General features: G+C 45.2%; 1 protein-coding gene across 1 annotated transcript in view; it reads right to left on the bottom strand.

Moving 5' to 3' along the window:
• ITGB7 (integrin subunit beta 7) overlaps positions 1–17,270 on the bottom strand; it is a 108,136-nt gene that overhangs the window by 64,561 nt on the left and 26,305 nt on the right. The window contains exons 3-4 of the mRNA XM_068267217.1: positions 8,508–8,581; positions 3,090–3,291 (exon numbers count right to left, since the gene is read on the bottom strand). Of these exons, the coding sequence (XP_068123318.1) occupies positions 3,090–3,291; positions 8,508–8,581 (276 nt within the window). The remainder of the gene's footprint in view (positions 1–3,089; positions 3,292–8,507; positions 8,582–17,270) is intronic.

Below are 17,270 nucleotides of genomic sequence, written 5' to 3'. Positions count from 1 at the left end.
GTTTACTGTATTTTTTGGACTATAAGACAGTTTCTCCCTCAAAGGTGGGGGAAAAAAGCCTTATAGTCCAAATGCAGGGAGTACCTGACTTGTGAACACCTTCCAATACGAACTTCCAACCCGCCGCAGTGTCCATGCAGAGGAGGACACGGGGACAAATGGAGGACACAGGGGGACACAAAGGAGCATAGAGGAGGACACAAGGAGAACAGAGGCAGACACATGGGGGACACAAGGAGACAGAGGAGGACACGGAGACACAAGAGGTACAAGGGGGCATGAGGTACAAAGGGGGTATAATCCACTAAATGCCCCTTCTTGATGGATGGATGCACCAGGTTTAGTATATATATATTTTTCTCCCCCTGGCTTTTGTCCTTTAACCACTTCAGGACCACAGTGATAAACCCCACTAGTGACCAGGCTATTTTTATCAAAATTGGCCACTGCAGCTTTAAGGCCAAGCTGCAGGGCCGCACAACACAGCACACAAGTGATTCCCCCCTCCCCCTCTTTTTCTACCCACCAACAGAGCTCTCTGTTGGTGGGGTCTGATCGCCCCCCTGTGTTTATTTATTTATTTTATAAATATTTATGGTAATATTTTTGTAATATTTTGTACTATTTTATTATTATTAATATTTTTTAAATTCCTCCCTCCCCCCAGCCGGCCAATCATGGCGATCGGCTGTCATAGGCTTCTGCCTATGACAGCCGATCGCTCTCTTGTCCCCCAGGGGGACAGCTGTGTCACACAGCTGTCCCCAGTACAGCGCTGCTGCAGATCGCAGTGCTGTACATGTAAATAGACGGCGGTGTCGCGTCTAACAGTCTCCCGAGCGGCGATCGCTGCTCGGAGACTGAAGGCGGGGTGGAGCTCCTCCCCCCGAGCAGGAGATGCACGCGCAGCCTGCGCGCAATCTCCTGCAAACTGATGCCCCAGGACTTTTCGCCGATCGGCGTTAGGTGGTCCTGGGGCTGCCGCCGTGGTCATGCCCGTCGGCGTGACGCAGTCGGCAAGCAATTAAACCTAGGTGTGTCTTATGGTCAGGAGCGTATTATAGTCTGAAAAATGCGGTATTCCTTTGCAGCCAACCTGGTTCCCTTGCTGGGGCGAATTCTGAGTTGTGAGTCTTAATGTAATTTAAAATAGCCTTTAGGGTGGGAATAATTAATGGATGGTCGGACTTCCTCGAGGCCTTCCTAATTAGTTTCTTGTCCCAGGACAGTACTCCGTGCATATCCACACTCTCTTGTTCCATCATAATCCATATTTTAATAATATTTCTTTGCCTTCACTCCAACATTCCTCCTAAAAGTATAGCTTGATAGTAACTGGAGAGAACCGGTGCAGATAGGCCCCATGTTTTTTGTCCCTTACGATTTTTTGTATGCTATTCTCACCGTTTTATTCCTCTAAATAAACCTCAAAAATATTTTATGTAAGACAGAAAATCAGCTTTGTGGAATTTCTACTGGGATGTTTTGTAGTTTCAAAATTAATTTTGGTAGTAGGTTCATTTTTATTACATTTATTCTCCGTAGAGTATTAAAGCAGTGTAAGTCCCGCTGTTTTAAAGTACTTGCACACATTTCTAATTCTTTAATGTCAAAGAGACAGTGAATATCACTACATATGTTTATCCCCAAATACCTAATATGATCGTTATGCCATTTTGTTTTATGCTTTCCTTTCACTTTGCTTTTGGTCTCACTGCTACAACCCTGTTTAAGAGCCACAGTTTTCTCTATATTTATTTTATAGTTTGAGTAGTCCCTCCAAATTTTTGCTAGGTAAAGGTTTTTTCCTATTGATGTTCCTAGGTTTGTTAGGGTCAGAATTACATCATCCGCATAAACACATATCTTTAGCTATTCCCTACCCATTCTTAACCCTTTAATATCTTCTCTCTGTATAATCTGAATAGAAGTTTCAAGTACCAGGTTAAATAGGCTAGGGGAGAGAGGACAGCTCAGTCTAGCCCCGTTTGTCAGTCCAGAGTCTTTTGAATAAAAATTGTTCACATTTATATATGCCGTTTTATTTGCATGTAGTTGTTTGATCCTCTCATTTAAACCCGATTTGCTGGTTCCCTAATAATAAATCTATTTTTCCATTTAGCTTGTTTGCTAATATTTTGGCATATATTTTAACATCTATGTTTATTATAGATATTGGGCTGTAGTTGGCAATTTCTATAGGTGATTTTTGTTCCTTGGGGATTAAAGTAATTATAGCCTTAATTGAAAGATTAGAGAATGTAACACTGTCTGTTGTTCCATTAACCATTGTGCAAAAAGGGTCAGCTAAATCTGACGCAAAGTTTTTAAAGAATTCACCTGTATAGCTGTCTGGGCCTGCGCATTTATTATTTGTCAATTTTTGGACTACGTCTATGAATTCCTCTACTATAATTGGTTCTGCCAGCTCGTAATGATCCAATTTAGTCAACATGGGTAAGCTTGTTTTATCGAAAAACATTTTGGGCTTTCATTTTTCATCAATCTCTTTCAAATTGTATAGTTTCTTATAATATGTGAAAAAGGAATTGCCTATTTCCTGTGTATCGTAGACTGTATTACCCTCTTTATCTTTTTTCTATAATTTTTTTTGCTTTTTTGCTGAGGTAAAGTTAAATTGATTCATTTTCAAGCTGAATAAATTTGCATACAAAATTTGCATAATCATGCATCAACTGGAAATTATTTGCATCTTATTGACCATCCCTATCCAGCAGTACTGGAAACATTAGGAGAGTGAACTCTGCCATTTTGAACTTAGAATGTAAGGGGGGCAGAAATTGATTAAGACAAAACGGGCACTAAGCAAGATAGCAGTTTTTGCCCACCGCTGATAATCACCTGGCTATTTATTTTAGTAAAATGTGGTGGGGGCTAGCATCCATTGGCCACCTAAACTCTCTCCAGGCCCTAGGCAACTGCCTAGAACTGCCTTGTGGATGATCCCGGTCTGAAGGGGGGAGCGTGAGGAAGAAACCAAGAGATAAGTCGTGTCAGTAAATTGTATAAAAAGTGGGAATATGTATTTTGCTGTGTACAACACGATGACACAATATCATGTGGCTCACCGGGACGGAGTTTGAGATACATTTTTTGGGGTGCAAGTTGTGTGATGACCTCCTGATCAGCGTTGTCACTCAGAGATATGTTCTTCACAGTCCGAATTAGCCCTCTAGGATCTATGATAAGGTCCTCCTGACATCCTCGCTGGATCAGCTCTAAACGGGTCGCACATCGGGAACCTTCAGACTCCCCTCCTTTTGTGAAATTCTGCGAAGGGCAAAGCCAAGAAAGTAACACTTACTAAAAGTGGGACAAAAGTTTCATATGATTTTTAATATAAACCTGCTCTTTAGCATGTTTCAGTTGCCCTTTGCTGAAAAGTTGGAAAAACAATGTCCTGGGAGAAATGTGCTGCGTTCACGATGCCAAGAGCACTCTGCGTCTGCGCAATACTACTGCTCAGACGCAGAACACTCCCGGCGATGGGAGTGAGACTGGGGAGTGCACCTGGCCGGACTGCACATGTGCCCATTGGCCCCGACCAACGGATTTTTCCAGGGCTAGTAGTGGGTGACCGGAGAGGAAGAAGAGGACGGCGTTGGAGTGATCAGGCCAGAGGGGGCTGGAGGAAGCCCAAGGTATATATATTTTATTCATGTGGCCCTGTCTCAGGTACATTTTAAGACAGATAAGGAGAGATATATTAAAAGGTAAACAGATAAGCAGAGCCATAAGTCACTAGATAAGTTTTGTAAATCAACTCCAGAGTGGGTGTGATAGGGAGCCCATACACTACTTGATATTGCGGCCGATGGACCTTCCGGTGTGATCATTTTAAAAATTAATTAAATTGAAAGAGATTCAGTGCCGCAGCATGGCTGCCTAATTGATCTTTTGATTGAGTTCCATTCCAAATTGGTAAAAAGGTTCAGGATTGCTGGAAAATCTCAGTCAAAAGGGTTCAATCAGGTGCAGGGCGGTAATGGCATTCAATAGGATGACAAAAAACAACCCCCCTTCCCCCACCTGTGCAGTGTTGAAGGCTCACCTGTCCACCATTACAAATCTCTTTCAGTGTCCGGTAGTGATGTCACTACATACGCCAGGTGTCACATGGTACAGGCGCTCACTCTGACGTCAAACATCGGAGGAGGCCAGGATTGGTGGCAGCAAAAAGAGCGATATATATATATATACATACACTTGGAGCGCTGCACTTGGCTTTTGTACAAGTCCTAAAACCGGGGTCCCGAGAACAGCGCCCGTTACTCTATTAATGTACATTATGCCACGCTGCCTGCACATGCAAAATGACTGACACTTCACGTATCAGGTGCCAGGCCTTGTATGGTAGGTAGAGTGGCCTTTCTTTATCATATAAATTCTCACCTGAATCATGAGCCTGATATCAATGGAATACTTTAAAGGGACCCTGAGCAGTAAAAAGAAACAAAATTGGTACTTACCTGGGGCTTTCTCCAGCCCACCATTGGTCGGCAGGGCCCTAGGCGTCCTCCTGGCTCCTCTCCTGGTCCCTCTGCCGCATACCGCACCAGCGACACCTGGTTCGGGTGTCGGGCTCCCACTTCCTTAACGATGACGCTTAACCCGAGCATGCGCAGTACTGTCATGCCGGCCATCGTGATGAAACGCAGCGGCCGGCGTGATGACGAAGAGCGTCACTGTTAAGGTAGTGGGAGCCCGACACCCGCCCCGGGTGTCGCCGGTGCGGTATGCGGCGGAGGGATCGGGAGAGGAGCCAGGAGGACGACAGGGGACCTCCCGACCTACGGTGGGCTGGAGAAAGCTCCAGGTAAGTACCAATTTCGTTTCTTTTTACTGCTCGGGGTCCCTTTAAATGCAGAACCGCTTTATGTGATGGTCCTCAGTTTATCAGTGCCTCTACATAGTTTGCATGGCCTGGCAAAACACAGACAGCAGCAGAAGGAGGAAATGATTATTTTGAGAACTTCCTGTGTGTAAACCTCAAAAGGTTTTGTAATCTGTCGTACTAGAGGCTGGCAATAGCATGACAAACCCCACTTCCAGACAGTGCCAGGTACTAGAGTCTGGCTGCGGTTTGTTGCTTTGACTCAGAGAAACTTAGAATTTACTACTTAACAAAACAATCATTTTCAACTGAAATTTACCTTACAATTTTGAGTCTTCAGTGAATTACAGAAAAAAAACATAATAAATTATTAGAGCCCTTTTTTTACTGGCTAGTTTCCGATTTGAGAATTAGATTTGCTAGCACTTTACGGATCACAGGTCATCATATCAATGTAATTGCGGTGTCTTATTCCCACTGATGTCATTCTGGTTTTTTTTTTGTTTCTCTTTTTTTACATACATTTTTATTAAACCATTTTAGATTTAAACCAATGTACACATTGATGTGATTCTGATTTTAATGCTGCTATACAAACAATTACCGGCATTCTGCAGTCATGTGACAAGCAGTGCAGGGAGAGAGGAGATTAACCTGACAGATGCAACTTAAAGGATTCACAAGGCGAACCCCTTTATACAAACGGAGGCTCTAGGCATGTATGTGCAGGAGTCCTCATGTCCACTGCTCCCCTTGTTCACCTCTGCCCCTCATCGTTACCTTGTAAAAGCCCCCAGCCACGGGATGAAGGGCACGCACCACTGGGCCTGCGCTTGCACGGCAGTGTGTGACCTGTCCATGACTTGGAACACTTATGGGGGCTTTTACAAGGAAACGGAGGGGGGTAGAGGTGAATGGGAGAAGCGGTGGGGACGAGGACTCCTGCACATACATGCCCGGAGCCTCCATTTGTACAAAGTAGTTTTGCTTCGGGTATCCTTTCAATTGCACTAAAATAATACCTTGCATAGTAGATAAAGCTTATACTTTCTTGATAACTCTCATATTTTTATTAATTACAATTTTTTATCTGATTTAGATTCCATTTTTTTATTGAACAACTCTGATGTCTGGTTCACATTCCTCTGAAAATCGCAGAGTATTCTCTTTTAAATTCTGTCTGGGTTTATTTTGCAAATTATTTATTTTGGTACAGAGTATATGAAAATAACAGTATTGTTGTTTTTAATTAAGTTTGTCACTAAAAAGAATTCACATGGCACAGGCCTCAACCCTAAAACATCGAAAAATCGAATTGACTACTTATTATTGTAAAAATGATATCCCATATGTTTAATTTGATAACTAGCTAGGCATTTAGCAAGTAATTAACCCTGAGGTGTGCATGTGGCTTTCTACAGGCCACTTTTTCCACAAAGTAATTTAGCACTATTTTTTTATTTTTTTTTAAGAGCTCCATAGTCTGGACATCTGAAAAAGGCCACAAATGTCACCATTATAAACAATGAAACAACCAGGGCTATTCAAATATGTGCAGTGGCAGCTTCAGTTTCAGATTTTTGGGAGGGCACAAAGGGGGAAATATGGTGGGGCTCATGACAAAAAAATATATACCCAGAAATAAAATATTATAGTATGCAAAGTGTATTCAACAGATATTACAGACGTTCCAAATAAACTTATTTTTTCTTTGAATACAACTTGCTATAACTCGCAACAGAAAAAAAAATCTGTCAATATGAATAGTACTGCAACATATTAAGAAAACCATAATAAACCTGCATTTTGTGGAGCATGATAAGATCACCGAACTGATCTGTTCTGAATGGACTTATGTGAATGCATATTCTTGCTTTGGATCCGTTCAGATCTGTTACCCTTTGTTCCATTAAAACCAAAGTTTTTTGTGCCAGTGTGAATGGGGTGTGATATGGCCTGACTTTAGTCGCAGCATCTGATGTTCATTCTCATTCTGGGTACTTTACTTAAAGGGGAACTTCAGCCTAAACAAACATACTGTCACCAAGTTACATTAGTTATGTTAATTAGAATAGATAGGTAATATAATCTCTTACCCACTCTGTTTTAAAAGAACAGGCAAATGTTTGTGATTCATGGGGGCTGCCATCTTTGTCATGGGGCGGGGCAGCCATCTTTTTGGTTGAAAGGAGGTGACAGGGAGCAGAAGACACAGTTCCAACTGTCCTGTGTCCTGATTCCTCCTCCCAGCTGCACACGCTAGGCTTCAAATGTCAAATTCAAAATGTAAAAAAACCAACATTGCACCAAAACAGCAGAACGAGAACAACAAAATCAGAAATCCCATCATGCTTTGCACAGCATCAGGGAAAAAAAGCCCGGGCAGTTTTCTTCTGTGCAGCTAAAAATAAGGCTTGTATAAGAGAAACAAAGTTCTGATGCTGTGAAACTGTTAAAGAAACACCAGGCCTTTTCAGTGCTGCTGAGTCGATTTTCAGTCCGGAGGTTCACTTTAAAGAGAACCCGAGGTGGATCTTTGGGGGGCAGGTGGGACACAGAGCCATGTTCTCTGCCTAATAACATGGCTCTGTGTCCCCCAACTGCCGCTCTCTGCCCCCCTCGACCCCCACCCCCCACCCACCGCTGCACTATAGCCCCTGAGTTTAGCGACAAGATTTGTCACTAACTCGGAGGTAAACAGAGGGGAGAGGAATTCCCTGTTTAAAACACCCACCAGGGGCGTTCCTACAGGGTTTCCTGAGCTGCCATCGAACAGCTCTCTCCCCCTGGCTGCGCCCACTGCCGCTCCCTGCACTCTATGAGAGACAACGCAGTCTCTCGGTGCAGCGTTGTGACCCAGGGGTCATGCAAGTGAAAATGGCCCATTGCGGCCCACAGGAGCGGCGGGAAGTGGCGGTTTTTGTGGCCCAGGGGTCATGCAAGTGAAAATGGCCCATTGCGGCCCACAGGAGCGGCGGGAAGTGGCGGTTTTTGTGGCTACCTGATCCACTTAGCCCTGCGGATCAGGTATACTACTTTATTTTTGTTTTTGAGCCCACCTCGGGCTCTCTTAAATTGGCCGTGAAGAAGAGGGTGGCGGCAAACAGTAGCGGCGTGGAGGAGGATCAGGAAAACCTCTGGATCATCCAGAGACTTCCCTCTACTGAGGTAAGTATTTCACTTTTATATGTTTTTCCCAACAGGTTTTCAGTAAGGCTGAGACCACACAGTTCGCTTTCCGACAAGTGGTGGAGGTCTATGGAAGGTGGGAAAACTTGTTAAAATGCATTAAATCACCCAAGGAAAACCATTGGCCATTGTATATGATGCAAGTGTGGTCCTAGCATAAGAATGATCACTGTTAGTTGCTGTAACAGTGATCACTGGCAAAAAAAAACAGGCACAGATAGGCTCAGGTAACACTTGTTCCCTTGCATCAATCAGTGTTGCCTTTGGAGTCACTGGTAGCATGCATGTACATGCAAGCACATGCATAAGATCTGGTGCATGCAGGAGAGCACATGAGAGCATGGGCAAAGGGACCCGCGGCAGTTTGTGCAAACATGATTATGCACAGCATTGACTAAACTACTATGACAGCGAGACTCACGTCCTTGCACGGGCATCGGTAGGAATATTTAGGAATACTCACCTTGGAGGAGCACCATACACAGCTAGGATGGGACCGGATACAGTCAGCGCAGGATAATGTGTGCTTACAGACATCTGCAGTATGATGAGAAATGTACACATCAGTCAATTAAAGAGCAACCACAACGACATATAGTAGGGTGCAGTAAATTATTCAGGATACCCACTTTTATGTCCGTCCCCCCCAGCCTTTTGGGAGACCAGGTATCTTCTCTACTGGCTTTTACAATGGGCAAACACTGACTAAATAATTTATAAATTGATATTGTAAAAAATATGCAATTGTATTAATTATGTTATTTTGATTACAGTTCCTCTGTAACACACATTGCTTCTTTTCGATTAAAAGTTTCCTTCACTCTACTTGTGCAAATGCAATAACGTTATGTCTGTCTTTAGGTACATATTCTTTATTACAAAACAAGGTTCTCAGGGTAGGGAGGGTCTGTTAATATAAAATAGCCTCTGTACTGGAGGTTGCCAGGCAACGGTATGCCAGGTGAAAGTGGTGCAGAGTGACACTGTAGGCATCTGCTTGTTATGAACTGGTAATGGACCCAGAAAGGCTCCTTCACCAACTAACCAAACTGGCAGATTGGTTGACCATTGGACTAGAGCAGGGATCTCAAACTCAAATACAAAGTGGACCAAAATTGAGCACTGGGAGCAAGTCGTGGGCTAACCTAAAAGTCTAATGGCAACCTTCCTCCCTTATAAAGTTCCCTGGTGTCTAATGGCCCCTCTCCCTCATCTATATACTGTAGTAACCTGGTGTTAAGTGACCCTTTTCCATCCCCTATACAGTTTCCTGCTGTCTAGTGGTCCTCTATCCCTCCCCTGTATACAGTTAATTGTTTTCTAGTGGTCCCACTCTCTCACCTACGGATTATTATTATTTCGGATTATTTCTCTGGTGTCTAGTGTTCTTCCTCCCTCCCCTATACAGTTCCCTGGGGTCTAATGCCTCCTCCTTCCCCTATACAGTCCCCTTCTGTCTAGTAGGTCCCTCCCCCTCACAGTTTTCTGGTGTCTAGTGGCCCCTCCCTTCCCTCTACAGTTCCCTGGTGTCTAGTTGTCCCCCTCCCACTCCTAAATAGTTCACTGGTGTCTGGTGATCCCCCCCTCACACCCTCAAAAAGTTACCTGGTGTCTAGTGACCCCCAGCCTTCCCCTATACAGTTCCCTGGGGTATAGTGCTTTCCCCCTCCCTCCCCAATATGGCTTCCTTGGTGATCTAGGGCTTTTCCCTACAATATAGCCTCGCTGAGGGCTCTGTGGGACAGGTTTGGGCTGTGGGCCAGAGTTTGACATGTACAGGCTAGAGTATTATATTTCAATGTGCCCATTACAATGTAAAATAGACTGAGCTTCTTGCTGAGCAGTAAATTTGAGGGTTTTTATTTTCCTGCTTTCACAGTCCATTGTATTGTTCTGTTCTTTCACTCCCTTCCCAACAAAGCTGAGTTTACGGTGTCATATTTATTTTACCTACTGTATATAATAAAGTATAACCATGCGAGCTGTGTGACAACCCTGCATGTAAAACCGAGAGCTCACTGTATTACTTTCAGGCCCTGAGTCTTCCTCATTCTCACACATTGCCTCCTCCTACCTTGTCTCACACGTCAGATAAATGCTTTGTGCGGTTTTACTTCTTACAAAGAATGGTACTGAAATTTCCCCTTTTTTGTCAGTGGAAATCTCTGGTTATTAAGAAACTAACACACAAAACAAACATTTGGTCAAATAACATTTTCACACAAAATTACAAATCAAACAAGTTTTACTTAGCAACATGCAAACAGAATTTTCTCCAACTGTGTTTCAATTCTGAGAGGCTAACTTAAACAGGAACTATAACCAGGGACTGAACTTCATTCCAATCAGTAGCTGATACCCCCTTTCTGATGAGAAATCTACTCCTTTTCTCAAACGGATCATCAGGGGGCTCTGTATGGCTGATTTTATCCTGAAACCCCTCCCACAAATCATGTCAGCGCCTCACAGCACTGAGGTACTGACATCACACGGTGGGAGCCTTGTTGCATTGTGGAAAATAACAGCTGTTTACAGCTGACAAAAAAGCAAGCAGCATGTCCTTCCAGTGACATCACCTGCCAGCAGTAAAAATGTCGCCATGTTATAAATGTTATAATGTATATCAGGGAGAGGAAAGATTTTACAATGGGCAAACACTAACTAAATCATTTATACATAATTATTGTAAAAATATACAGAGGTGCCATTCGTGCTACTGACGAGCTACTGTTTGTCCCCTATCTTATTGCCTGATGAAGCGGGCTGTGCCTGCGAAACGCGTTGCATCTTTTGGGGTACCAATAATAAATGTATTTGTTTAATTCAGACAGTATTTTGAGTCTGCTTTCCGGAGGTAAGTCCACTACTGCCTCCCAGCAAATTTTAAAGTTTTTATTACCTTTTATCCTGCTGGCGCCTCTGTTCTCTTACGTTAATACTGTGTCCACCCCTGGTGGAGGGGTGACCTACCCCCAGGGGCGTTTCTAGGGTCCCTGGAGATCAGTGGCACCTGTGGGCACCAGGAGGGGAGGTGCGCGCGCCGCGGCAAAAAAATGGGCGTGGCCATGCGGTGAGTGGGCGTGGCCATGGGTGGGGCCAAATGTACATGAACTTAGCAGCGGTGTAAGCTACGGATAACGGGCCTGCCCATCGAAATATTGGACGGAGCCCCCTGTCCTTTATTTCGATCATTTACAATCAGTATAGGCATAGATCAAAGATGTATACGCACATACAATTTTGATTGGTCAATCACTGACCCCCAATTTCCCACCCCCGTGCAGTAAGTGGGCCAACAGACAATGAATTTTATGAACAGAGCTAAAATTGGCTAATCAAAATTGTATGTGTGTACCAGGCTTTACAGCTAATACTGTACATACTGAAAGTAGCAGGGATCAGCATACAATACAGCTGGTTTACAATCAATAAAGGCACAGAGTAACACCTTACACTGTACACACTGGAGGTAAATCAGCACACAGTGCAAGCACTAGAGAACAGCGTATACTGTACATACTGTAGGCAGCAGAATTCAGCACACTGCAGCTAGCGTGCCAAAAATATGACGATCACGTTGTGTGGCGTGCTTATCGCGCCGCACCAAAAAATGGGTGGGCCATGGACCAGAATATAGGTGTGGTAACGGGTGGAGACAAATTTACATGAACCTAGCAATGGTGGGACATCAGATTAGGACAGTGGTGGCGAACCTTTTGGAGGCCGAGTGCCCAAACTGCAATCCAAAAGTCACTTACCGGTATCTATCGCAAAGTGGCAACAGCAATTTAAACTAAATACTGTACAAACGTTTTAACTCATACATGAACATTATGGAAAATCCAAGTTGAAAATAAACTGTGAAGATAAACAATTTCATCCATCCTACTCCTGAAAAATGTATTCAATTTTTTAGAACCTCCCAGTTTTATTTTCTGTTTTAAAACGCTAAAAAAGTAGGTTTAATGCTATTGTCTCATATGATAAGGATTCAGCTTTTCCCATAGTCTCGCAGTTAGCAATCATGTGACCCCCAACAAGACATATTCAGCAATCATGAGGCCCCCAACAAGACAAATTCAGCAATCATGAGGCCCCCAACAAATCATGAGGCCCCCAACAAGACAAATTCAGCAATCATGAGGCCCCCAACAAATCATAAGGCTCCCAACAAGACACATTCAGCAGTCATGAGGCACATAAATAGACAGCATTTCACATAAATAGGCAGAATGCCCCCTTAATATGGTAGCCCCCCCAAGTTAGGTAGTGAGTGACAGGGACCCCCAGGTTAGCTAGTGAGTGACAGGCGCCTCCAGTTAGGTAGTGAGTGACAGGGACCCCGATAGTGAGTGACAGGGAGCACCTTTAGGTAGTGAGTGAGTGCCAGGGAGCCCCTTTAGGCAGTGAGTGAGTGCCAGGAAGCCCCTTTAGGCAGTGAGTGAGTGCCAGGAAGCCCCTTTAGGCAGTGAGTGAGTGCCAGGAAGCCCCTTTAGGCAGTGAGTGAGTGCCAGGGAGCCCCTTTAGGCAGTGAGTGAGTGCCAGGGAGCCCCTTTAGGCAGTGAGTGAGTGACAGGAAGCCCCTTTAGGCAGTGAGTGAGTGACAGGAAGCCCCTTTAGGCAGTGAGTGAGTGACAGGAAGCCCCTTTAGGCAGTGAGTGAGTGACAGGGAGCCCCTTTAGGCAGTGAGTGAGTGACAGGGAGCCCCTTTAGGCAGTGAGTGAGTGACAGGGAGCCCCTTTAGGCAGTGAGTGAGTGACAGGGAGCCCCTTTAGGCAGTGAGTGAGTGACAGGGAGCCCCTTTAGGCAGTGAGTGAGTGACAGGGAGCCCCTTTAGGGAGTGAGTGAGTAACAGGGAGGCCCTTTAGGGAGTGAGTGAGTGCCAGGGAGCCCCTTTAGTGAGTGAGTGCGTGCCAGGGAGCCCCTTTAGTGAGTGAGTGCGTGCCAGGGAGCCCCTTTAGTGAGTGAGTGCGTGCCAGGGAGCCCCTTTAGTGAGTGCGTGCCAGGGAGCCCCTTTAGGGAGTGGGTGCGTGCCAGGGAGCCCCTTTAGGGAGTGGGTGCGTGCCAGGGGAGCCCCTTTAGGGAGTGAGTGAGTGCCAGGGGAGCCCCTTTAGGGAGTGAGTGAGTGCCAGGGGAGCCCCTTTAGGGAGTGAGTGAGTGCCAGGGAGCCCCTTTAGGGAGTGAGTGAGTGCCAGGGAGCCCCTTTAGGGAGTGAGTGAGTGACAGGGAGCCCCTTTAGGGAGTGAGTGAGTGACAGGGAGCCCCTTTAGGGAGTGAGTGAGTGACAGGGAGCCCCTTTAGGGAGTGAGTGAGTGCCAGGGAGCCCCTTTAGGGAGTGAGTGCGTGCCAGGGAGCCCCTTTAGGGAGTGAGTGCGTGCCAGGGAGCCCCTTTAGGGAGTGAGTGAGTGACAGGGAGCCCCTTTAGGGAGTGAGTGAGTGACAGGGAGCCCCTTTAGGGAGTGAGTGCGTGCCAGGGAGCCCCTTTAGGGAGTGAGTGAGTGACAGGGAGCCCCTTTAGGGAGTGAGTGAGTGACAGGGAGCCCCTTTAGGGAGTGAGTGACAGGGAGCCCCTTTAGGGAGTGAGTGAGTGCCAGGGAGCCCCTTTAGGGAGTGAGTGAGTGCCAGGGAGCCCCTTTAGGGAGTGAGTGAGTGACAGGGAGCCCCTTTAGGGAGTGAGTGAGTGCCAGGGAGCCCCTTTAGGGAGTGAGTGAGTGCCAGGGAGCCCCTTTAGGGAGTGAGTGAGTGCCAGGGAGCCCCTTTAGGGAGTGAGTGAGTGACAGGGAGCCCCTTTAGTGAGTGAGTGCGTGCCAGGGAGCCCCTTTAGGGAGTGAGTGCGTGCCAGGGAGCCCCTTTAGGGAGTGGGTGCGTGCCAGGGGAGCCCCTTTAGGGAGTGAGTGCCAGGGAGCCCCTTTAGGGAGTGAGTGCGTGCCAGGGAGCCCCTTTAGGGAGTGAGTGAGTGAGTGACAGGGAGCCCCTTTAGGGAGTGAGTGCGTGCCAGGGAGCCCCTTTAGTGAGTGAGTGAGTGAGTGACAGGGAGGCCCCCTCTCTAGCCGCCGCCGCTCCCCCCCCTACCTCTCAGCAGACCTCAGGATCAGCGGCGACCCGACCAGATGTACGAGCGGGCGCTGGACGCACCCGCTCGATATGCGGAAGTGATGTCACTTCCGCATATCAGTGCGGGCGCTGGGTCCTAGCGCCCGCACGATTGGTCGCCGGCTCGCCGCCTGATCCTGAGGTCTGAGACGCGGCGGCGGCGGCTGGAGGGAGCCGCTGACAGAGGGGGCAGCGGCGGCCGGGAGATCCGTGGCACCCCAGGAAAGATTGGGGGCACGTGCCCCCATAAAACAGGGCTAGCGACGCCCCTGCCTACCCCTACTTTCCTGATCTACAGAGAGCGACATCTTGATCCTGAGTGAGGACAGGTCTAATCTCCTCACCTGCATCTACAGTGGTTGCCTAAGAGGTAACCCATGTTTGTGAGTATATTCATCTCACACTTACATTTATCCACGGTTTCCAATACATACTACACTATATTGGGCTCTCGGAGTCTCCTATTTATTGTAAAAATTAAGCACTTTTGTATTACATTATTTTCACTGGAGTTCCTCTTTAAACAGGAACTATAACCAGGGCCTGAACTTCATTCCAATCTGTAGCTGATACCCCCTTTCCCATGAGAAATCTTTACTTTTTCTCAAATAGATCATCAGGGTGATCTGTACAACTGATATTGTTGTGAATCCCCACCTACAGTGTGATGTCATGACCAAGGTCCTGACAGTCTGATGTCTGTGAACCTTGTTGCATTGTGGGAAATAACAGCTTTTTCCAGCTGCCAAGCAAGCAGTATCTCCCTCATGCATAGAACTCTCAGTAAATGAACATTCCATACACATCACCGGAGGCGTAGATAGGGTTTTCATTGCACGGGGACATAGACAGTTTTTGCGCCCCCCTCTGGATGGGTGTGGCCACGCATCAGAATGTAGTTGTGGTCATGGGTGGAGTCAAGTGAACAAATGCTGTTTAGAAGGACAGATGTGCCCCCTTCCCCATAAATATATATAGATGTGCCCCCCTTAACCACTTAAAGTGACACTGAAGCGAAAAATAAAACTTGTGATATAATGAATTTTTTTTTATTATGAATAATTTATAAAACATTTGTAGCACAGATAAGAGTCATATTTTTGTTTTGTTATATAGCCTTTTTTTTATAACAATTGCATCATTCTCTAATATTTGCAGTTTACAAACTACACTCTGCATTTTAAACTATGAAGCACAGCAGAGCTAATGACCCTTTGAACTTCTTGTTGTTAAACAAACAAGAAACAGTGAGATACAGGTTGAGATAAGTGCTTCAGAAATTAGCACTGCTCTCTGACTAAATTAGTCAGATATAGTACACAGAATGCCAAGAGTGTGCAAGGCAGTAATCAAAGCAAAAGGCGGCTACTTTGAAGAACCTAGATGATGACATATTTTCAGTTGTTTAACCCTTTTTGGTTATGTACTATACTTCCACATGTGTTCATTCATAGTTTGGATGCCTTCAGTGTGAATCTACAATGTTCATAGTCATGAAAATAAAGAAAAGTCTATGAATAAGAAGGTCCAAACTTTTGGTCTGTACTGTAGCTCAGAGAAGCTGTTTTGCATAGATAACAACTGAAGTTTCTTAACTCTTCCCATATTGGAAAACAATATGAGACTCATATCTGTGCTACTTGTACTAATGTTCTATATTTCTTAGCTGTACTACACATACAATTCATTATCTCATACATTTATTTTCACTTCCGATTCCCTTTAAGGACCATGGTCCTTTTTTTTCTTTCTCTTTCTGAAAGAGTTAAATATCAGGTATGTAAGTGGCTGACTCAGTCCTGACTCAGACAGAAAGTGACCACAGTGTAACCCTCACTGCTAAGAAATTCCAACTATAAAACTTTCCTAGCAGAAAATGGCTTCTGAGAGCAAGAAAGAGATAAAAAGGGGAATTTCTTATCAGTGAGGGTCACACTGTAGTCACTTCCTGTCTGAGTCAGAACTGAGTCAGCCACTTACATACCTGATATTTAACTCTTTCAAGCAGGGAAAGAAAAAAAGGAACACATCATAGTTATTTGTGTGCTAGGCACTGTACATACACATGTCTATCTCATCATGTCACATGTCACTTCAGGTATCCTTTAATGCTTCTGCACTCCACTGCAGAGGGAGGGAGAGAAGCAGAGGTACTTTGGGCAGCCAATAAGCTGCCTCTCATGCAGGGGGGGGGGGGGTGCAGCTGCCCTCCTAGTGCTGCGCCTGGGGACATGTGCCTCCCATTGCCCCCTCATAGCTACGCCTCTGCACATCACTTGGCAGGACTAAAGAGGTCACCACCAGTGATAAATTTTAGGATGTAAATCAGGGACAGGAAAGATTTTACAATGGGCAAACACTGACTAAATCATCTACAAATGAATATTGTAAACAATCAGCAATTTTATTCATTATGCTATTTTCACTACAGTTCATCTTTAAATTAGAGGACCTTGAAGGTTAAAGCAGCTTTGAACATATCCTTGTGCTTACATTACGTGACAGACTGGCCTGTAGATAGAGAACTTGCTATAGGGTTCCAACTCATTTGTGGTTGGAACATAACCCCAGATTTCACCATCAGGCAACGCAAGTGAAGTTTGTGACACAGCTGTCTGTACTGAGCAGACATGTAAATGAGATGCTAATAGCTTCAGCTTGCCTGCAAATGTGTGCAAATTTCATCCATCACATTGTATTGCATGGCTCTCAGCTGGCACTGAGATATTAGAAATTGCTCCCAATTCGGCATATGCGTAAGATTGCTTTTCTCTTGTGAATTGAATGTGTCTTTGTAGTAAGTATAGCAGAGCTGTAAGGGTGAAAACATGTGCAATGAACTTCAGTCTCTGGTATGAACCAATGAGACAGAAAGAGAAAAATGTTGTATATCAATAATACCTACTGGCATAAACTATTGCCATAGCATAATATTGTTATTTCGTATTTCTATAGCACCAACATCTTCCACAGTGCTTTACAGAGTACAAAGTCTTGTCACTAACTGTCGCTCAGGAGCTCACAATCTAATCTCTACCATAATATGTCCATGTTCATCAATTTTAGGTGGAAGCCACTTAAAGTGGATCCGAGGTGACCTTTTACTCATTGCATAATTGTGTTCCTTTCCTAT

Source organism: Hyperolius riggenbachi, chromosome 2 (assembly GCF_040937935.1).
Source record: "Hyperolius riggenbachi isolate aHypRig1 chromosome 2, aHypRig1.pri, whole genome shotgun sequence".
NCBI lineage: Eukaryota > Metazoa > Chordata > Amphibia > Anura > Hyperoliidae > Hyperolius > Hyperolius riggenbachi.
Note: the sequence above shows the minus strand (reverse complement) of the source record. Positions and strands in the feature narration are given on the sequence as shown.